At 39.6% G+C, this 23,623-nt stretch overlaps 2 protein-coding genes across 4 annotated transcripts in view; one reads left to right on the top strand and one right to left on the bottom strand.

Annotated features, from left to right (window-relative positions):
* LOC117496148 (NLR family CARD domain-containing protein 3-like) overlaps positions 1–23,623 on the bottom strand; it is a gene marked incomplete at its 3' end in the record, with an annotated part of 682,747 nt that overhangs the window by 606,361 nt on the left and 52,763 nt on the right. The gene's annotated exons all lie outside the window — the stretch shown is intronic.
* matk (megakaryocyte-associated tyrosine kinase) lies at positions 1,107–21,765 on the top strand. 3 transcript variants are annotated; one of them, XM_034147047.1, is made up of 14 exons: positions 1,107–1,188; positions 2,468–2,717; positions 2,938–2,976; positions 3,532–3,645; positions 3,754–3,866; positions 5,283–5,502; positions 10,736–10,829; positions 10,921–10,986; positions 11,252–11,351; positions 11,840–11,924; positions 13,240–13,313; positions 14,146–14,344; positions 15,748–15,834; positions 19,740–21,765. In XM_034147047.1, exons 3-14 carry the CDS (start codon positions 2,968–2,970, stop codon positions 19,947–19,949), a joined length of 1,371 nt encoding a protein of 456 aa, XP_034002938.1. In that variant the 5' UTR covers positions 1,107–1,188; positions 2,468–2,717; positions 2,938–2,967; the 3' UTR covers positions 19,950–21,765. The 3 variants fall into 3 exon arrangements, with proteins under 3 accessions (XP_034002938.1, XP_034002939.1, XP_034002937.1); XM_034147046.1 differs by having other exon boundaries at positions 1,110–1,188; positions 3,751–3,866; XM_034147048.1 differs by lacking the exon at positions 15,748–15,834 and having other exon boundaries at positions 3,751–3,866.

Raw genomic sequence — 23,623 nt, forward strand, 5'->3', positions numbered from 1 at the left:
CGCTCCAACACATTGTACGTGATAGGCTAAGGGGCGGGGGACATCTCTAAGCGATTGACCAATCACAACAGCTAACCAATCAGAGCAGACTGGGCTCTGGTTTCAGACAAAGGGTTGTTATTACATTACATTGCATTTAGCTGACGCTTTTATCCAAAGCGACTTACAATAAGTGCATTCGACCAAGAAGATACAAACTTGAAGAAAACAGAATCATATAAGTACATCAGGTTTCATAGAGCCAAAACATTTCAAGTGCTACTCAACTGGCTTTAGATAAGTCAGTCCTTTGTTAGTATGTAAGTGCTTTGTTAGTCATTTTATTGCTCGAAGTGGAGTCAAGAGATGAGTTTTCAGTCTGCGCCGGAAGATGTGTAGGCTTTCTGCTGTCCTGATGTCAATCCACCATTTTGGAGCCAGGATAACAAACCGACGTGTTTTTGCAGATGGGAACTTGGGTCCGCCTCGCAGTGCGGGTGCAGCGAGCCGTTTGGCTGATGCAGAGCGGAGTGCACGTGCTGGGATGTATGGTTTAACCATGTCTTGGATGTAGGAAGGGCCAGATCCATTCACAGCATGGTACGCAAGTAGGCCTACTACACTGCTATGTAGCTTGTGATTTTCACCAAGACATCAGTAAAGTTGTATCTTAACCTAAAATAATGAAGGATAATTTATGTGATATATTACATTTTGTATTATTACCATACGTCTTTAAAATAACTATCAAATAAGTATAGGAGAGATAATTGTTTTACTGTACAAGTATCAGGAAACGAATGAGTGAAATACAGTACAGTCAGGGGCGGACTGGCCATCTGTAGAATCTGGAGAACCACAGAACGGCCGGTCGTCAAGGGCCGTTGACGGCCGGCCGGCCCTATACATTTTTTTTTTTTAAAGTCATCATTTAAGTTGCGCTTATGGCCGACAGAGGGCGACAGCGGCCGCTAATGCAGTTGTGTGGTTCTTATCTGTCAAATAATCACACACGAAGAAGAAAAAAGACCGGCCACACGAAGGCCCTCGCGCGGAGGGTCCGCCACATTAAGTGCTGTTCCAAACCAACGAGTGTGGAGCGGTGTGGAGGGGGAGTGGGTTATCAAGCCCTCAAACAGCGAGTCTGCAGCGGTGCTGACTTGAGACCGGTCTCTACCTGACCGGAGTCACGCTGTGTGTGTCCGTCAGGTAACACGCTGTTTACAAACAGTTCCAGCAAACATCCACTGATAAACTCGCAGGTAATGCATATAAATGATGCATATAAATGTCGCAAATTGACAGACCTTTTTGGCAGCAGCGCTGCTACAAGCACTATCAGCAGCAGCTTAGAACAAGTGCAAGATGATGAAGAGAATGATGAGGGCGCGAGTTCAGATATACAGCCAGCCTCCTGCGTTCATGATGAGGGACAGAGTTGAGCTGGTGGAAGAACCAGCTCAACTGGCACATACAAGTGCAGGGCAAGAGCAAGAGGTGGGTGAGAATTATCCCTTGAACTCAGTGGCGTTTTCTCCTGGAGGCCAAGGGAAGCCAGGCTTCCCCTGTTTTTTTGGATTGTAGTTATAATTTTAATAAATAAATAAAAACACTTCGTTTAGTTTCGATAAATATTCTGCCGGCCCATCTCTCCCCCATTCTCATTGAGTATTTTACAAAGAGTGAAACAGCGCCCCTCTAGATGTTATGGTGAAACAGTAGATTGCACTCTGTTGCGAGAGGAGGCTAGCCGAAATTGGCTTCCCTTGGTGAAAAGAAATTGAGGGATTGACCAATCAGATGAGGCTCACGTCATGCCTCACAATCCAACCAAATCGCATCAATTTCAGTTCGTACTGTAACTGTCATCACCGCCCTTAAAAAGTAGCAAGCAACTGAAGCAAGTGCAATTATGGAGGGTGGAGATTTGGATTATTTCATAAAAAATAATTTTACTAAACTTCCGCTACTACAGCAGCAACTCAAAATGAAATCTGATGACAGGCCAATGCCCAAACTGGAGCTGTGTACAGAGAGGAAAAAAAGAGCGAATCGGACGTAAAACTTTAAATAATAAACAGCGGATTTCTAACATTTGACATTTCATGTGGCCGGACTGGGTCAGTTTCCAGGGCTGAATTTTAGTCCCAGTCCGCCCCTGAGTACAGTACTAGAATAAATGTACTTAGTTTCTCTCCAACACTGATTAATAAGAGAATAAATAAAATATAATAACAAAAATATAATAACAAAAAAATTGACAACAGATGAACAACTCGGTAAAAGATATACATGCATAAGACAACATTAATAAATATGATAAAACAATAAAAATAATACATAAATAAGACAATATTTATGCAAAAAAAACGCTAATCAAAAAATATATAGGCTACCGATATTTTTTAAGACAAATGGTAGAAACTTGTGATTTAACTTCTGTTGTGTGAATGTGAATACAAAATGATGCATTTGATACAATTCTCAGGGGTTTTTGGGAGCAGGAGTCACGAGTCAGTCATGGCCGTGGCGTCATGAAATATGAATCATCCTCCACCGAAACATTGAGGAAGTGACAGACAAACATCAGCTGTGGAGCATGCTGTGTGTTGTGAGGGGAAGATCGGCTGTTATAATGGCGCCCTGTCACCGCTGACTGACACCGGGAGCCGGGGTTCTGCTGGTGTTTTCCGCAGGGTTTCTGCAGGAGTGTGTCCCCAGCTGCCACTGAGCTGCAGGTAATAAAACATTCATGCCGACATGAACCAGGCTGAACAAGCAGTCTTTCAAATGTACTTCAAATCCCTGCGACAGGAACACTGTGCTGCATATCTGCTTATTGTGTTTCTGGATCCACATTGCCTTGGGGACTGCTTCTCCAAAAGACTCTATTTTAAGCTTTAATGGACTTTATTTGATGGTTTCTTATTAATTAGGGACATTTTCCCTCCTCGACAGGTGTGAATATTCATCCATCCCTCCAGCCTCATGGCAAAGGTATGTACTGTTATTTATTAGGGGAGACCGGGGTGGGTTAGCACACAGCTGATTATTCTTATTTTTTTTAAATATTATTTTAGGTGTTTTATTAAATCCAGTGCAGGGTTAAACATTGAATAACTCTTGAAAAACGTACGTATGACTAGATTTTAGTTTCTCAATAATGTTGTTGTTCTTTATGATAAACCTTCAGTACTTATAAAGTGAATTGTTGTTATTAAATGTAGTAGTTATTTGAAATAATAATAATAATAATGTATTTATTTGTAAGGTTTATTATCTGTATTATTATTATTATTATTATTATTATTATTATTATTATTATTATTATTATTAATCATATTAAACCTTTTTTATTTGTTTTATTATTATTATTTAATCATTTTTCATATTAACATTTTTTTTATTATAACTAAATTCAACCTTTTTATTGTATTATTTTATTATTATTATTTTATTATTATACTTTTTTAATGTTTTAATTGTAATCCTTTAATTGAATGTATCTATTGTAATTTAATGTGTATTTATTATGTCCCTCTGCTCCTGTAGATGAGCTGGGCTGCTGGTACTCAGTGTGTGGCTAAGGGAGATCACAGGAAGCCAAAGCCTGAAGAGCTGTGTTATCACAAAGGGGACATCCTCACCATCACCCACAACAGCACGGTAATGCCTGCTTTAAAAGGAGCTGCACTCGTACAGATATATATATATATATATTTATTTTTTTTAAACGTTCCTTCATTTAACACCTCTGTTGCTCCTCTCCAGAAGAAGGGGTTCTACAGAGCCAGACACAACTCCAGCGGAGAGGAAGGACTCATCAACTCCACAAACGTCCGTGAGAGAGAAGCTCTGCGAGTCGACCCCGGACTCAGCTTCATGCCGTACGTCTCCGCTAAACACTGTTTTAAATTTCATAAGGAGTGTTGATTTATAGAGGGGCATTAGAGGAGACATACCTCTTTAGATTCTGTCTTAAAAATCTAAATGTCCTCCACTGAAGTAGAAAGAAAAGGTCAAAGAATAAACAAGTAATAGAGGCCTTTAAATGCTACATTAATTTGATGTATAATGGAAATATGGGTTCTTATATAAATATTTAAAACTTTATTTTTTAATAAGAATTATTCCGTTTTTATTTTCCATTATATGTTATGAATTTATGTATAATATTTAATTATTATTATAATGAATAATAACAATTTCATTTTAAATTTGTCTTATTATATTTTATATATTTTTAGAGTTATTGGGATTATTATTTTTTTTAAATATATTTGTATTATTATATTTATTTGATGTTATTATTATTATTACCCAACTTATTTCATTTGTATATTTGTATTATTATATCTATATTATTATGACTAGTATTATTAATATTATTTTATATAATTTATATCTATTTTATTATACTTTAAAGTTCTGACTGTGTGTTATGAGTAGGATGCAGCCTTGTTTACTCACAGTGAACAGCCGCAGTGTGTCTGTGGCTCTGACGCTCTGACGCTCTTTAGCTTCTAACTTTAGCTTCTGCCTTACTCAATATTTCAACATCTTGTGACCACACAGTGTGAGAACAATGTACAAACAAACACCATCTTCTCCCCACGTGAAAACTACTCACATGTTCTCACCTCCTGTCCGTCAGAAAAATATCGTCTAAAACATATTAGAGTAATTCAGATTTCATGATTTTTCACTCACTAATTTATTTTTACTTTTACCATTGTTTTTCAAACGTTTTGTTTTGGTGAATTTGAAAGCCCAACATAAGCCAACTTCAGCTTAGCGGTGGTGACGTGAAGTCATGTGACCGTGCTGTAGTTCATGTATAGCCCAACATCAGCCGCCTTTAGCTTAGCGGTGGTGACATGATGTCATGTGACCGTGCTGTAGTTCCTTTATAGCCCAACATTAGCCGCCTTTAGCTTAGCGGTGGTGATGTGAAGTCATGTGACCGTGCTGTAGTTCCTTTATAGCTCAACATTAGCCACCTTTAGCTTAGCGGTTGTGATGTGAAGTCATGTGTTCCTTTATAGCCTAAAGTTAGCTTCTAATGATAAAGTGGTGTTAATATGTGGAGATTATCCTGCTAATCAAAACGTGTTAGAATCCTAAACGTTTGTTTGATTATTTTCTGCAATAATCAAAAATCAAATGGAGAAATCCAATTGAACCAGGGAGATGCTGCCTTCAGGGTCCACTACAGAAATACGTTATCATTGAACCACTCTGTCATCCTATTATGGTATTTTTCTCGTCCACACTTCATGCATTTGGTGTTTTTCTGTCTCTAGTTGGTTCCACGGGAAGATTTCGGGTCCAGAGGCGGTTTGTAAGCTGCAGCCGGCAGAGGACGGGCTGTTTCTGGTCCGAGAGTCCATCCGCCACCCAGGAGACTACGTCCTGTGTGTGAGTGTCTCCAGAGACGTTGTCCACTACCGAGTCATATACCAGGACAACAAGCTGACCATCGACAACACACAGTTCTTCTACAACCTCATCGACATGATCGAGGTAATTCTATATAGGGAAAAGTAAATAAAGCTGCAGCAAGCACACAATCCTTAACGATATCATGCTAAAACTATACAACACGAAAACTGGATATCATTTTTAAGAAGCTAAATAAAACAATAAAAGGGTTAATTGGAATTAGCTAAATATACCAAATAATGAGAAAAGGTTATAAAATATACAAAATTCACAGCAAATAGTGTCTGAGAGTTGTTTTTTTAATTGAAACCTGTCATGTGTTGCGTTTCCTTTCACATTTTCTCTATATTTGTAATTGTTCAGACAACACAGGAAATGCCCAAGCACCGCTGATATTCACTCTAAAATTCACACTTCTACCACAACTAGTGACGAGAAGACAGAAATAGACGTTTCTTCTTGATGCTCTGTTTAATAATTGAAGTATTTGTCAGTGTACTGACGTGAGAGGTGGACAGTTTCTAGGTACATTTATTATAGTGCTTCACTTTTATACTCACTTCTACCATGCTTTGTATATTTTGAAGGCAAATACTTACTTCACTTCATTTTTAGAGCTTTAGTTACTTTGCAGAAGCAGATTGATAAAACATTATTTGCAAGCTATTAAAGGTGCGGGTACTGTATGTCATTTTGAAGAAACCAGCTCGAGTGCCCTAGAATTTGAAAATACACAACCGGAAAAAATCTGCCACTTCCTTACAGAGCCCCTCCTCCAACACACACGAACGCGCACATGACCAATGAGGGCACGAGATAAGTTTGTGCACAGATGGAAGGCTGACAGGCAGGTAGGCCATCCAGTTATTTTAGCCGGGCCGGCTAATAATAATAATAATAATAATAATAATAATAATAATAATAATAATAATACATGGGACTTGTATAGCGCTTTTCAGGAAACTCAAAGACGCTTTGAAAGAGACTTAAAAAAAAAAAAAAAAAAATACAAAAAGAGATAAACAAAACAAAAAATAGGGGGGGGGGGGGGGGGGGGGTCAGTGGTTGAATGCAGTGTTGAACAGGTGGGTTTTGAGTGATATTTTGAATGCTGTGAGGGAGGAAGAATCTCTGATGGATTGGGGTAGTGAGTTCCAGAGGGTGGGTGCAGCAACGGAGAAGGCTCTGCCGCCCCAGGACTTGAGGTTGGTCCGGGTGGGGAGGGACAGGAGGTTGGCAGTAGCAGAGCGGAGGGAGCGAGTGGGAGTGTGTCTGTGGAGGAGGTCAGTCAAGTAGGATGGGGCCAGGTTATGGAGGGCTTTGTATGTCATTAGGAGGATTTTGTACTGGATTCTCTGGGAGATGGGGAGCCAGTGGAGCTTGATGAGGACGGGTGTAATGTGTTCACGGATTCGGGTGTGGGTGAGTGGACGTGCGGCGGAGTTCTGGATGTATTGAAGTTTGTTGAGGATGTTTGCAATAGTCCAGACGGAGCTTTCTAATAGCTTTTTTAGTGAGACCTGTAAAGACACCATTACAGTAGTCCAGTCTACTGAAGATAAAAGCATGGACAAGTTTTTCCAAATCCTGCTGTGACATTAGTCTTTTAATCCTAGATATGTTCTTTAGGTGATAGTCGGCTGATTTAGTAACTGTTTTAATGTGACTGTTGAAACTCAGGTCAGAGTCCATGACTACACCTAGATTTCTGGCTTTATCTGTTGTTTTGAACATTGCAGACTGAAGCTCAGCGCTAACTTTTATACATTCTGCCTTGGCTCCAAAAACCATTACCTCAGTTTTATCTTTGTTTAATTGGAGAAAGTTCTGACACATCCAGTCATTGATTTGTTCAATGCACTTACTCAGTGTTTGAATTGGAGCATAATCTCCTGGTGAAATGGTTATGTAAATGTGTGTGTCATCCGCATAGCTATGGTAACTTATGTTGTTGTTTTTCATTATCTGAGCCAGTGGTAGCATGTAGATGTTAAAGAGAAGAGGCCCCAAGATGGAGCCTTGAGGTACCCCACATGTCATATTTGTCAACGCAGATGTGTATTTACCTCTAGAAACAAAGTTTTTTATGTCCTTTAAGTAGGATTCAAACCAATTTAGAACTGTTTCCGAAAGTCCCACCCAGTTTTCTAGTCGGTCTAGTAATATGTTGTGGTCAACAGTGTCAAACGCAGCACTGAGATCTAATAATACTAACACTGAAGTTCTGCCACTGTCTGTGTTTAAGTGGATGTCATTGAAGACCTTTACAAGAGCAGTCTCAGTGCTGTGGTTTGGACGAAAGCCTGACTGGAACACATCCAAAGAGTTATTTAAATGCAAGAAATTACTCAACTGTTGAAAAACAACTTTTTCAATGATTTTACCTAGAAATGGCAGGTTTGATATGGGCCTGTAATTGTTCATTACTGAAGCATCTAGAATATTCTTTTTTAAGAGCGGTTTAATGACTGCAGTTTTCAGGGCCTGTGGAAAAATACCTGAGTGAAGAGACTTGTTTACTATATGAAGTAGATCTGAGGCCATGCAACGGAAAACATCTTTGAAAAATCCTGTTGGAATAATATCAAGGCAGCAGGAGGAGGATTTCAGAAGTTGAATAATGTCCTCTAGGTTTTTATCATTAATCTGATGGAATTGTGTCATGGTGTTTGAATTGATTTTAGGTGGACACAGGGACAACACATTTGCTGTACCTGATGCAGAGACACTGACTGCTTGTCTGATTTTCTGAATTTTGTCAGTGAAGAAGGAGGCAAAATCATTGCATGCCCTGGTGGATAGAAATTCAGAGGCTACTGACACTGGGGGGTTTGTTAGTCTGTCGACGGTAGCAAACAAGGCACGTGCGTTGTTTTTGTTTTTGGTAATGATGTCAGAGAAGAAAGACTGTCGTGCGTTTTTCAATTCCAAATTATAAAGGCCAAGTCTCTCTTTATAGATTTCAAAGTGAACCTGGAGATTTGTTTTTCGCCACCTACGTTCAGCTTTTCGACACTCTCTTTTTTCTGTTCTCACGGTCATGGCCTTTCTCCATGGAGATATTTTCTTGCCAATCACTTCCTTTACCTTAGTTGGAGCAATTCTATAACATTTTTAATGTTTGAATGAAAATGATCTAACTAGCTCATTTACTGAGATGTTAGTAGGGGCAAGTGTGGAAGAAAAATTCTGAGTAAACATTTCCCTAGTATTTTCAGTTAAATATCGCTTTGTGGTTACCTCTTTTTGAAAATGTTTGTGAACAGAAATAGAGCTCTCAAAGAAAACCACAGTCACCACAACCTCAGAGATATTCAGACCCTTTGAGATAATTAAGTCCAGAGTGTGCCCCTTATTGTGCGTGGGCTCCGTCACATGCTGAGTCAGTCCATAGTTATCAAGAACACAAAACAGTTCTTTAGCCCCTCTGTCCTGGGGGTTGTCAACATCGATGTTAAAATCACCAACAATGACTAGACGGTCAAAGTCAATACACACTATAGACAGCAGTTCAGTAAAGTCATCAAAAAAGCTTGCACAGTATTTGGGTGGTCTATAGATATTTAGGAACAGAGCTCGAGAGGAGCATTTCACATACAGATATAAACCTGAACATCAGCAGGAGGGGACTCTTTAAAGTAGAGACACTACATACTGATATACACCTGAACATCAGCAGGAGGGGACTCTTTAAAGTAGAGACACTACATACTGATATACACCTGAACATCAGCAGGAGAGGACTCTTTAAAGTAGGGACACTACATACTGATATACACCTGAACATCAGCAGGAGAGGACTCTTTAAAGTAGAGACACTACATACTGATATACACCTGAACATCAGCGGGAGAGGACTCTTTAAAGTAGAGACACTACATACTGATATACACCTGAACATCAGCAGGAGAGGACTCTTTAAAGTAGAGACACTACATACTGATATACACCTGAACATCAGCAGGAGAGGACTCTTTAACTTAGATTTTGATGACAGTACTTTTGTATTTCTACACTGAGTTTTACTAAACTAAAAGATATGATTCTGATACTGCATAAGGTTTATAATGTATGGTAAATTATTGTTATTTCCCCTGGGTCTAAAGGAAATCATTTTGATATCATCCAAAAGCAACAGAAGGTCATAAGGTTACTTTTATATTGTGATACTTAGACTGCTTACATGTTTAACCAATCATTGTAACATGTTACATTTTTAAAGTAACCCTCCCATTCCTGTAAATTACTAATAAACAGAATGACGCATCCGAGCCTGGCTTTTTATCTTCAGCTGTCTGCATGATTCAGCCCAAATATTCCTCCTCTGTTTCCTGTAGCTCGCTGATAAGTCTGCAACACATTGACTGACCCCTGACACAGAAACAGAGGAACCATAAAAGGGCTTTGTGTGTTTTCCTGTCCTTGTTTCAGTGTGACACACGAAGGTTATTTTTACCACTGCTGTCAGACGATGGTGGTAAAGTGGGCGTCAAATTACACTAAAAGTACCAACACTTTATGCAGTTTTATGTTCTTAAAAATCAATAATAGTACATATTATATCACTGGAGCATCAAAACTAAAAGTACTCATTGTGTCAGAATAATATGATGTATGTTTTTATATACATTTTATCGTTGGATTATACATCCATGCATTCATGTATGCATCTCTTTAAGGTTGTAATTTTAAGGACTTAATATGCTGATATCTTATTATATTGAATAACCATTAATTTAATTCTGTATAATGTATACTAGTCTGCAAAAGTAACATTTAAAAAAAGAGTTACAAAAAAGACTTGACTCTGAGACGTACTGGAGTAGAAGTATTTCTATTTTCTGCTACTTTTCACTACATGTATTTAATACCTTTAGTTACTTTACAGATGTGGATGAATGATGTGAAATATAATCAGCTCTTAAATCAGACTTTAGTTCCACCTGGAGTAAATTCACAAGCTACCCTGCAGTATACAAAGTCATTCAAACTAGCTGCACCTTTACCAGCTTTGATAACACTTTAATTCATCAATAATTATAAAACATATCATATATATTATTCTGAAATGGACCAATCTGCACAATGACTACTTTTACTTTTGGTACTTTAAGTATATTTTGATGATAATTCTTTTGTACTTCTACTTGAGTAACATTCTGAATGCAGGAGTTTTACTGTAACAGAGCATTTCTACACTCTAGGATCACAGTACTTGTCCCACCTCTGTACAGTAAAAATTACAATGACAAATTACAGATATTGTACATTTATATTTTAAAACTCTGCTATAATACGGTTTCCATGTGTTCAGTTTTACTCGAGGAACAAAGGCTCGATCGCCACGACTCTCCTGAAGCCAAAACAAAAACACGGAACCAAGTCCGCTGAACTGGAGCTGTCCAAAAGTACGTTTGGTGTTTATTTATACAGATAAAATATTATTATTATTATTATTTATAAACGCATGTGAAAGTGTGTACATGTGTCTCTCTGCAGGCGGATGGCTGCTGGACATTACGAAGCTCAAACTGGGAGAAAATATTGGAGAAGGGGAGTTTGGAGGTGAGCATTCAATTTGAATTTTAAAAAGCATTTTGAACATTGAAGCATGGAAACATGTGTCACTAGAGCCTCTAAATACTTATATGATCCTGAAAATGAACAGAATATGACCTTGAATAGTCATGTTTTGTAATTTTGCGTCTATTTTTATATATATATAATTTGTATTATCTGTAAGTATATTCCCTCATTTAGAGACATTAAAGCCCATCCATGTGTTTCAGTGTCAGTGCAGATGTTGATGCTATGTGTGTTTTCCCTGCAGCTGTGTATGAAGGAGAGTATTTGGGCCAGCAGGTGGCGGTAAAGACCATCAAATGTGACGTGACGGCTCAGGCCTTCCTGCAGGAAACCACCGTCATGACGTGAGTCTGGAGAGGTTTTAATCAGCGATGGAAGAAGTACTCAGATCTGGTACTTGAGTAAAAGTAGAAGTGCTCAGATCTTGTACTTGAGTAAAAGTAGAAGTACCATAGTCTAGAAATACTCTTTAACAAGTGAAAATCTGATTTAAGTGTTGATTATATTTCACATAATTAATCCAAATCTGCAAAGTAACTAAAGGTATTACTGTAAATGAATGTAGTGGATTAAAAGTACACCATTTACCTCTGAATTGTAGTGGAGTAGAAGTACAAAGTAGCTTAAAATGGAAATACTCAAGTAAACTTATTAAAACGTTTTTATTACACCAACACCATGACTTTTTTATTTCACAAGTACAATACTTAAGGAAATATAATTCCCTCCACTGCATATTGTGCAAACACCAGATTATACTGAGTGTTATATTTGTTGAAATTAAGTGACATTTAAACTGTGTTTTATTGTAAATATTGATTCACTCCTCCAGGAAGCTGCAGCATAAGAACCTGGTGCGCCTGTTGGGGGTGATGCTCCACAAAGGGCTTCACATCGTCACAGAGCTCATGGCTAAGGTCAGTGAACGCATGTATCAGCGGTACTTAAAATAAAAACAGATTATAATAACTACAAGTAACAAAAAAAAGGTAAAAAGTGAATGAGTATTGAAACCTTCATACAACCCACAATGAAGCAGGAAATACAATCTCCGTTAAAAGGCTGAAGGATAAAACTACTACAAAAAAACTGCATTTCATTTTATGTGCCTGTTGGTCATAATGCTCACAATCACACTAAGTTTCGTTTGTCGCTAGCTTTCCACTGCAAATGCAGCTCAATCCACTAGCATAAGCTAAAGCATAAGCTAGCTATGTTTTAACGACTATCATACATTAATATATTAGTGTTAAATGGATCTAGGAGGAAGTGAGACAATTAAGGATAATTTCGGAATAATTTAATAAAAAACTAAATCTATATGTTGAACAAAACCTGACTCACCGCATGAACACATCTTTTTTTTACTACAAATGTACAACCAGTCAGATAAAAAAAGAGATTGGTGGTTTATTAATTTACAAATGTTGTTTTTCTTTCTGAATTTCAGAGTAAACTTGAATGATAGACAATAAATGATGGAACATACATTTCAAACAAGGTCTTAAAATGGTCTTAATGAGTTGGGACGGAGTTGGCATTACAGGGGGCACACAGATTTGGGTGATGACAATCCAAAGATTAGTTTAAGTCAGTTTTCTCCAATGGGACATTATGAAATTAACCCTAACCCTAACCCCTGACAGCCGCTGTGATCCGCCGCTGACTCGCAGCTTTAACGAGTCAGAATTGGACTTCCTCTCCTCTTAATGGTATTAGAACCAAATCCAGGAGCTTGTTGTATGATTCACATAAGGTCACATCTGACATTAAGTGGCATTTTACAGCACTGAATAACTTGTTTAGCCCGGCATAAGATGTTTGCAAACCATAAGATATCCCATTTGTACTATTTCAAAGATTCAAGGCAAGGCAAGGCAAGGCAAGGCAAGGCAAGGCAAGTTTATTTATATAGCACCTTTCAACACAAGGCAATTCAAAGTGCTTTACAAAAATGGAAGACATTCAGACAAAGGCATTTAAAAACAGTCATTAAAAAGGAAAGATAATAAAAGAAACATTAAAAGAAAAAATACATGAATAGGCTTTATTGTTGAGTGTGTCTGTTAGCAAAGAATAACAGACCTCTGGAATGTTCAAGTTGACCAATCAGAATCGAGTATTACTCCCAGTCATGCCGGAATAAATGCAAGAATATTTATGAAAACACTAACTGAGAATGTATTTGATAGAGTCTTATGAAAGTAATATACTGTGTGTTTTGTGTTGCAGGGGAACCTTGTGAACTTCCTGAGGACTCGAGGACGATCGGTGGTGAACTCAGTTCAGCTGCTGCACTTCGCTCTGTGAGTTCAGACCTAAATAAATAAAATAACAATAATATAATAATGAACTTTTCGTGCTTTCATGTCAAAACAGAACACTTTAAAATTAACTAAAACATGGGGGGGAAAAAATAGAAAGTAGGAAATAAAAATACATTACAAACAATTTAAATTAAATTAAATTAAATATGATTTTAAGAAACCCAACAGAGTTTGCAGTCAAGACTAACTTTAATTGTTTTATCTGACCTTGAAAGTCTTTACCTAAGATAAAATGAAATGAAATAAAATGAAATAAGAGTATACCACAGGATAGGACAGATAAGATAGCATAAGATAATAAAAGATAACATCAAATAAGATAACATAAAGTAATATAGCATTCGATAAGATATGCTAAAATAACATGAAATACAATAAAAAAAGATAAAAAATTAGATAAGAGTTAAACACAGGATAGGACCAGCAGGGGTGCACACAAGAAAACATCTATATGTATGTCTGTGTGAAAAATACTGTGTTTATCTTTTTGATGTACTATTACACACCTTAGCAAATTCCTTGTATGTGAATCACAAATCCTTTATTAATCTCAGGCTTAAAAAAATAAAAAGTCATTCTGATTGTGTGTGTGTGTGTGTGTGTGTGTGTGTGTGTGTGTGTGTGTGTGTGTGTGTGTGTGTGTGTGTGTGTGTGTGTGTGTGTGTGTGTGTGTGTGTGTGTGTGTGTGTGTGTGTGTGTGTGTGTGTGTGTGTGTGTGTGTGTGTGTGTGTGTGTGTGTGTGTGTGTGTGTGTGTGTGTGTGTGTGTGTGTGTGTGTGTGTGTTTGCATGTGTGTGTGTGTGTGTATACAGGGATGTGTGTGAGGGGATGGAGTACCTGGAGTCCAAGAAGTTGATCCACAGAGATTTGGCGGCTCGTAACGTCCTGGTTTCTGACGACTGCGTGGCTAAAGTCAGCGACTTCGGGCTGACGAAGGTGGTCTCCAAGGCCAAGTCCGATAACGCCAAACTGCCCGTCAAATGGACGGCGCCCGAGGCTCTGAAGAAAGAGGTTGGTGTGAAGCAACGCCAGCAGCAGAAGACAGACAGGAAGTAAACACTAAAGGGAACAGCAGAAGAAGACAGACAGGAAGTAAACACTAAAGGGAACAGCAGAAAAAGACAGACAGGAAGTAAACACTAAAGGGAACAGCAGAAGAAGACAGACAGGAAGTAAACACTAAAGGGAACAGCAGAAGAAGACAGACAGGAAGTAAACACTAAAGGGAACAGCAGAGAAGACAGACAGGAAGTAAACACTGAAGGGAACAGCAGAGAAGACAGACAAGAAGTAAACACTGAAGGGAACAACAGAAGAAGACAGACAGGAAGTAAACACTAAAGGGAACAGCAGAAGAAGACAGACAGGAAGTAAACACTAAAGGGAACAGCAGAGAAGACAGACAGGAAGTAAACACTGAAGGGAACAGCAGAAGAAGACAGACAGGAAGTAAACACTAAAGGGAACAGCAGAAGAAGACAGACAGGAAGTAAACACTAAAGGGAACAGCAGAGAAGACAGACAGGAAGTAAACACTGAAGGGAACAGCAGAAGAAGACAGACAGGAAGTAAACACTAAAGGGAACAGCAGAACAAGACAGACAGGAAGTAAACACTAAAGGGAACAGCAGAAGAAGACAGACAGGAAGTAAACACTGAAGGGAACAGCAGAGAAGACAGACAGGAAGTAAACACTGAAGGGAACAGCAGAAGAAGACAGACAGGAAGTAAACACTAAAGGGAACAGCAGAAGAAGACAGACAGGAAGTAAACACTAAAGGGAACAGCAGAAGAAGACAGACAGGAAGTAAACACTAAAGGGAACAGCAGAGAAGACAGACAGGAAGTAAACACTGAAGGGAACAGCAGAGAAGACAGACAGGAAGTAAACACTAAAGGGAACAGCAGAAGAAGACAGACAGGAAGTAAACACTAAAGGGAACAGCAGAGAAGACAGACAGGAAGTAAACACCAAAGGGAACAGCAGAAGAAGACAGACAGGAAGTAAACACTAAAGGGAACAGCAGAGAAGACAGACAGGAAGTAAACACCAAAGGGAACAGCAGAGAAGACAGACAGGAAGTAAACACTAAAGGGAACAGCAGAAGAAGACAGACAGGAAGTAAACACTAAAGGGAACAGCAGAGAAGACAGACAGGAAGTAAACACCAAAGGGAACAGCAGAGAAGACAGACAGGAAGTAAACACTAAAGGGAACAGCAGCAGAAGACAGACAGGAAGTAAACACTAAAGGGAACAGCAGAAGAAGACAGACAGGAAGTAAACACTAAAGGGAACAGCAGAAGAAGACAGACAGGAAGTAAACACTAAAGGGAACAGCAGAAGAAGACAGACAGGAAGTAAACACTGAAGGGAACAGCAGATGTTTTAAACATTTTTCTCCCATCCTGCAGAAATTCTCAACAAAGTCGGATGTATGGAGCTACGGCGTTCTCCTGTGGGAGATCTTCTCCTACGGTCGGCAACCTTATCCTAAGATGGTATGTGTGTGTGTTGTGAACAGTGTTGTGAACAGTGTTGATTTAATGAATTCACATATTTAAAAAGTAGTTTAACCGCATGCACGTACATTACTTCTCACTTGTTAGACGCTTTTATCCAAAGCGACTTATACTCAATACCGTGGGCAATCCCCACAGGAGCAATTTGGGGTGAAGTGTCTTGCCCAGGGACACAACGACATGCTGACTGCAGTGGGGTTTGAACCTGTGACCCCCTGATCTGAACACCAACGCACAACCCACTGCACCACACGCCTCCCGGTTGTACATGGTCTTGCAACAGTACATGGTTTACTTGAACATATACCTTTGTTTTCTTACTATCATTATAATTATTATTTTTTTTTTCCTTACTCCTGGTGGATTCTCTATAGTAGTTTCAATGTGTATCATTGCTCATTGTAGTGACTGTGCATATGAAAAGAAACACTTTGAATCTATGACGAAAACATCTTCCCTGACTTTCCAAACTTAACTCTTCTACCAAGTCATGTTGAGATTCATGATCTGTGTGTCAGTGGAAAGCTTCCAGACCTTGGTCACCTGGATTTACTGTGTCTGAGCAGCAGAGTACGTCAGCGCAGCTTTAATGCACATTGTAATGCGACGACGTAGACATAATCTTTTTGTTCTTACTAATCTACTCTTTAAACTGTGGAGAGAGAACTTCTTCTTAACTGTGTCCTACATATGCGCAGAGGTTGACGTCACATTTAACCAGGCTTGAGGAGTAATAGATTACATGTAACAGGATACAGAAAAAAGTAGTACTTGTATTCCCTTACAGGGCCCTCAAAAAGGACAAATTGCTCACAATTGCAAAATGGGGGATTACGATGTTAGTAATCAGGTTACTTTAATATTGTGATACACAGATTAGGTAACTGATTACATTTGCAGGTAACTAATTGTAACCTCCTAACTGTGCATCATAAAGTAAATCAGAGATGGAACTACTTAAACAGAGACGAGTTCCTCACATTAGCTGCTCAGGTAATCCTCAGGTGAGCGGATCAGGCTGGGCGACTTAGCGTCTCTCTTCCTCTTTACGTCAGGCGGTGTGCTTTTAAATGCACATGATTAGCTCCTAATTATAAACCAATGCTAGCAGACATTCAGGTTGATTCATTGGGGTCAAGTTCATCTCAATCATGAAACTCTACGCCGTGTGTGTGTGTGTGTGTGTGTGTGTGTGTGTGTGTGTGTGTGTGTGTGTGTGTGTGTGTGTGTGTGTGTGTGTGTGTGTGTGTGTGTGTGTGTGTGTGTGTGTGTGTGTGTGTGTGTGTGTGTGTGTGTGTGTGTGTGTGTGTGTGTGTGTGTGTGTGTGTGTGTGTGTGTGTGTGTGTGTGTGTGTGTGTGTGTGTGTGTGTGTGTGTGTGTGTGTGTGTGTGTGTGTGTGTGTGTGTGTGTGTGTGTTTGCAGAGTGTCAAAAATGGACAGAGGTGGAAGAATTACTCAGATCTTGTACTTTGAGTATAAGTACAAAATACCAACGTTTAAGAAACTCCCTCTGGAGGGAACACAGGGGTTTTAGCCTTTGCAGACCATTTACATGCACACAAACCTATAGAACACACTAAAGGAGAGGGAACACCAGAGAAAACACAATAGGGCCCCTTTAAAAAGCCTGCTGCTGAGGACCTTAGTAAAATGTTTTTACATTAAAGTGGACCTATCATGCTAAATGCACTTTGTGATGTCTTTTATACATAAATATGTGTCCCCGGTGCGTCGGGGAACTCACGCAGCGTCAGAAAATAAAACCCTCTCTCTTTTCCTCCATACCCAAATCTTTTAAAAACAGGTGTACAACGAGCGGATACAGATTTCCATCCGATCTGACATGTCCATCCGCTCTGACGTCGGCGGACCCACAGAAAGTTGCTATCAGAAACAATGCCTGACGTGTTTTGGACGTAATCTCGTCTTTGTTTACATTAGCAAGCCTTGCTAACACTCAGAGCTAACCTGTACTGGAGAGCACATGTGTTTAAAAAGCAGGAAATAAAAAAAGGAACTCACCTTGTGATAAACCTGCAAGAGAAAAAGCATTTGAGCTCCATACTATTTCAGAAATAATCCTTGATGTGGTTTAGAACAGGATGGCGTTTTATCACAGCAGAATTTAACTTTATCTCCGGTAGAATTCTGATCAGGCATTAGCTCCGCCTCCTCTTCTTTCTTTTTTTTCAAGCTAAGGAACCAAGATCCGCGTTTCTCTAACAGGGCTGCAAAAGAGGGGTTTGAGCAGTATGAGGCATGGCTACAATGGGGGATCTGTTTGGTATTTTGAAAAAAAAACTTCACAGACATGTTTTATATAGGTATGGCCCTACAATATATTTTTAAAATATAGCATGATAGGTCCACTTTAAAGGTCCCCTATTATACTGTTTTTCATCAATATATTATAGGTCTCAGATATATACAAAACATGTCTCTGAAGTGTTTGGCTCCAAACACCAACCAGATCATTGCAGTATCCCATAATCCCCTCTGTTTCAGCCCTGTTTCAAAAGTGCTGATTCTCTGTCTGTTACTTTAGATGAAAATAAGGAGCCCCTCCCCACGCCCCTCTGATGCGGCTTTCACACCAGCGCTTTTCCCTTTCTAGCTCCTAGCGAGAGCTTTTCTGGTTCAGCTCCGGTTTCCCTTTTCAGCTCCCGCTCTGTTCACACCGCCCAGAGCTGCCGCTGCTGCGTCATGACGTCACAGTTTACGTCGCTGATTTTCTCCCACAACAACGACGGGCCGGGGACTGCGTCGGGTCGATGATCGTGTTGCTTTTAATCATACGAAGCCAGATTAAATTAAATAACGACTTCTCCAACCTTATACTTTTCTCCAGAGTGCCGTGGTTCATTGTTTATTAATGTGTTTCAGCGGCATTTACCGACCGCTGCAGTGCTGGCTGCTCTTCCACGGGAGTTTATTCTCCCGTTAGCTCCGGGTTAGCTCACACGGCTCTAAAGTATTCACTGTCTGACTGTCACACAAGCAGCTGATACATATCCCCAGTTCCCCTTAAGTGAATGTGTGTCAGTCTGAATTGACGCTGTTTGGCATCACTACGCTGTTATGAAAGTTTCTCTGGTATAACATGGGTGATGTTAGCATAGCAACCGAAGCTAAACTGACTACTTGCTAAGCCGTTTTCTACAGGCACTTTTTACCGGCGTATTTTTCATTATGATTCTACTTGTGATAGTCGGACATGACAACCTGTACAGCCCATGTATTAATTCCATCCGATAGCTGCTATAATAACAAACAAAACGTCTGCCTGCTCTCCACAATGATCAATAACAGCGAACGGATGGTCAAAGTAAGGTTTCCTGCACGCCTCGACGTAAGAGAGACGTAAGCGACGCCGCGTCATAGCTCCGAAGCTCTTGCCTCTGGACCGACAATTTTTTGGAGCTGGAAGTGAACCGCATTCCGGAGCTATGACGCGCCGCCGCTGCGGTGTGAACAGGAAAAACCGGCGCTTTTCCAGCTCCAGCTCCGAGCAGGAGCTGGAAAAGCGCCGGTGTGAAAGGGGCATGAGAGATATTTGGTTAAAAAGAACACAATGGTGCTCTAGGAGGAGATTCAGGTGATAAGGTGGGGGGGGGGGTTACCTTGGTTGGTGATTGGCTAATGGTTACACAAGCCAACACATCGTTATGACATCATAAAGTGGCCAAAATCTGATCAGCTCATTTTCAGACAGGTTTTTATTTAAATGGATCAGGACAAAAAGAGAGAGAATCTTTTTTCCTGAAACTTTCAGAATCTCTTTACACAGAGGGGACACATGTTGATGTAGAAGAGACATGAGAAAGTGGATTTTGCATAATATGTGACTTTTATTAATACCCTCCTCTCTCTGGTTGTCCCTGCAGTCTCTGAAGGAGGTGAAGGATACGGTGGAGGGAGGATATCGCATGGAGGCTCCGGAGGACTGCCCCCCCGCCCTGTACTCCCTGATGAGGCTGTGCTGGGAGCAGGAGCCCCGCAGGAGGCCGGCCTTCAACAAACTGAGGGAGAAACTGGAGAGGGAGGCAGGGAAACACAGCGGGGGGGAGGGGGGCTCCTCTGCATCTGGATCCTGATGTTGAACTCACAATGAGAGGAAATACAGGTGTCTGATGGAGCGGTACACACACACACTGCTCCTGTGTTTGTGTGCTGGAGAAACATCTGGATTCTATCGGACGCAACCAGACAATGTAGCGCCGAATACTAAACTCTGCTTTACTGTGGGGTTAACAAAAAGCCAAAAGGTATTTAATGTCAGGAAGCGATGTCTGAAAAAGATTAAACATATGTGTCTGGGGGAAAAAAAGTTGATCCTGGATTTAATCCCAGATCATCCAAATCTTCTTACATCCCGGCATTAACGCTCAACAATACGAGACGGACTCAGGGCTTAATATGGAAAATATTTCATGTTATTGCTGATTTACTGTGAGAAAATAATTGTATTGGTATTCTAAAAAGACAACAGCTTTTGCAGAGAAGATCCAGAGGTTTGATTTACAGACACTCTGTATGATTTGTATTAATTCATGCTTACTGAACAGGCCTCAGCGCCTTCAACAGCACAATGTCACTAAAAAGAGACACGCACCGATCAGGAAGAGACTTAAAATGACTGCGGGGAGTCACAAAATAACTACAAAGACGTGAACAACAAACGTTAGATATAAAAAGGCCAAGCAAAGTCGCAAACTGACAACTAAGATATGCAATATTACCACAATGACACACAAAAGGACCACAACGAGACACAAAATGACTATAAAGAGAGATTATATTATCCGAGAGAACAGAAAATGGCAAGAAACGCAAAAACGTCTCAAAGATACACAAAAGGACCATGAAGAGACACAAAATGACTTGAAAGACTCACAAAAACCCTCTATGACATACAAAAATAGCACAAAGAGACACAAAATGACTTCCAAGACTCACAAAAACACTTCAAAAAGATACACAAAGACTCAAATGAGACACAAAACAACCACAATGAAATACAATAATAGCACAAAGAGACTGAAAATGACACCAAAGAATCACAAAGACACTTCAAAAGACCCACAAAGACTATGACACACAAAATAACCACAGGGACATAGAAAAAGACTATAGAGATCCAAAATGACCTCAAAGAGACACAACAGGACAACAAAAAGGCAAAACAACAAAAGATGACAAAGATAACCACCATGACCTTCAGCTGACTTGTTAACCAGAGATTCAGCCGGTCAGCAGACTTCGATTCAATGCATCCAAATGTAATTTATTTTATAAGAATAAATCTGCCTCTCTTTGGGGTTTTCAGATTACCACAGGGACTTCTCCAGGGATCTTGTTTTGTTTTTTTTTAAATGCAGGTACTGAATGTTTTATTCTTAATCTTTGAAATGCACATGATTATTTTACACATACAGTTATATAATGTATTTATGAATGTTTCACCGTATGAGTAGTCGGCTGTTTTTTTAATAGAAATACAATGAAATGTTGGTCTTTCTACACGACATGAAGCCTCTGTTGTTGTCACGTCAGAAGTGAAATTAAAGATGTTTTTTTACTAAGCCTGGTATTTGTCCCGGGAGACGGACCCCCAAATGAATGCCTGATCCTCCTAAATCTGCTTGCAGTTTCCATGAAGCTCTAATGGGATGAGCAGCAATTTCCCCTCTTTAAAATGTTTACAAAAAAACAATAATAATGAAAGATTTCAAGGATTTTATTCCTGAATACCACTGGTTATTTTCCAGCTTTTTATAGCCCTGATGCAGGAATACGTTCACCAATGCTGCGTTCATGTGCACTTCACAAACGCGTACAGTCTCTCTGACTTCTGTGTGTTAATCAGAAGAAATAAAATGCACTAAAAATATGTGTTTTTATTGCTCTATGCGTTGATATCTGTGTCTGAGATGTTTACCGGTCTTGAACTCCTTTTTCTGATTATTCCCGAACAAAATTAATGCAACACGAAGCCCTCCTGCACCGTAATGAAGGTGTCACTTCCTGTGTGCACCCCATTAAGTGTTCTTCCTTTGCATATAATACACACTAACACGTTTAATGAAAATCCTGAAAGTAGTGTATATCCTAGGATTTCATTCATTTATGTGAAAAAAACTTCAATATTATATCATCTTTGTGGAATATTTTTACTTTTTTGATAAGTATTTGAGAGGCCCTGTCCTACTTTTTGTGGTTTTCCCTCTCCTGTAGTATGTTGTCATTATTATTAATAATAATACAAATAAAGAAAGCTAAATTACATTTTTATCTTTAGATACATTTTTTAATCTCACAGGATAAACAGCCTGGTCCTTGATTAGGAATGTAAACAGTAATAAACAAATACCTATTAGAAAAATGGCCAAGTGTCAGGAAGATAAAACACTGAATAAAAACATTTATTAAACATATTTATTACGTGTTATAATAGCGTTCTCTCTCTGGATACAGTTTATCAGTAGTCCTGCAGTGTTATTGTTGTTGAGCAGGGCTCACTTCAGGGGATGGACCCTGATCAGCTGGTTGGATTAGGCACATCGTGGTCACTGTGAGGGGGGTGAGCTCTCTGAGACATAAGGTGTCCGCTCATCCCTGGAGAGCTGCTTTCCTCAGGAACACCGGCCTGTCAGAAGAAACATCCTCACCCTGATCTGTAGCTCTCACCTTATCACACCCCTCTGGCCCTCATGGCTATTGGTAATTACAGTCTGCATTAAGTAAACATGAAACACAGCCAACAATAACAGCTAGGGTTAGCAGGAGGCTTCAAACTGTATTCAGAGCACTTTTCACATGCAAACTCTAACACAAAGAGCTTCACAAACCAAAAACATATATGAAGCCATTGTTTAATGTTAAAGCTGTTTATGCTTTTTTTAATACTTTATACTTCTACTATTTTGTACTTTTTACTCTACTACTTTAATTTAACATATTTATTAACCAGTTACTTTATAAATTCTGATTTTGACAGACAATAGAATGTGATTATTTACAGGGCCGGTTTTTGGCATAGGCGACATAGGCGGTTGCCTAGGGCGCCAGATCTGGGGGGGCGTTGCGCTGGTAGCTCTTGGAGGGAAAAAAACATTCTTGACCGTTGGTGCTCATCCTAATTTTCGGCCTAGATGTAACAACATTCATAATTAAGTAAATGTAACACCCTTTTCACCCCGGTTACACTTTTCATTTGCCCTGTACGATGGGCGCTGTAAGTGATGAAAGTGGGGGATGTTGGCTTATCAGGCGCCCGCAGCTCATAGCCAAAGTGCGAGTGAGCGTGGGAGCGAGCGAGAGAGAGAGAGGGCGCACCGGTGCCGGCGCTGTTGTTATTAGCATCTGGTGCTAGCTGCGCTAACGGATATAAGAAGAAGATGTTTCTACAATAAGGCTGGAGGAGAGCTCTCTCCTGTTAGACTGAGAGGCTCAGTGAGGTAAAGGACTCTGAGTGTTTAGTTCACTTTAGTCTAAGTTATCTCAATGGGTCTCAAACGTTTTGATCACAATTTATGTAAACAAATATTTCCAAGGCACTCCTTTATAATTATTGGGATAAACAGGTTTTATATCATTTCAATGTATACTATAGGACAGTAAACCAAAAATATCGTTTAAAACTGGAGAGATAAAAAAATCTCGCCTAGGGCATGAAATTGGCTAGAACCGGCCCTGATTATTTGGTATATAGTAAAGCATCCAACATTATATTTAAGTTGAACCATGAGAGGGTTAACAGAGAATGAAT

This window comes from Trematomus bernacchii, unplaced genomic scaffold, assembly GCF_902827165.1.
Source record: "Trematomus bernacchii unplaced genomic scaffold, fTreBer1.1, whole genome shotgun sequence".
In the NCBI taxonomy this organism is placed as follows: Eukaryota; Metazoa; Chordata; class Actinopteri; order Perciformes; family Nototheniidae; genus Trematomus; species Trematomus bernacchii.

Coding starts and splice junctions, on each gene's coding strand:
- matk (XM_034147046.1), top strand. Junction 11,352..11,839: donor CAGGAAACCACCGTCATGAC/GTGAGTCTGGAG, acceptor TCACTCCTCCAG/GAAGCTGCAGCATAAGAACC. Junction 13,314..14,145: donor CAGCTGCTGCACTTCGCTCT/GTGAGTTCAGAC, acceptor GTGTGTATACAG/GGATGTGTGTGAGGGGATGG.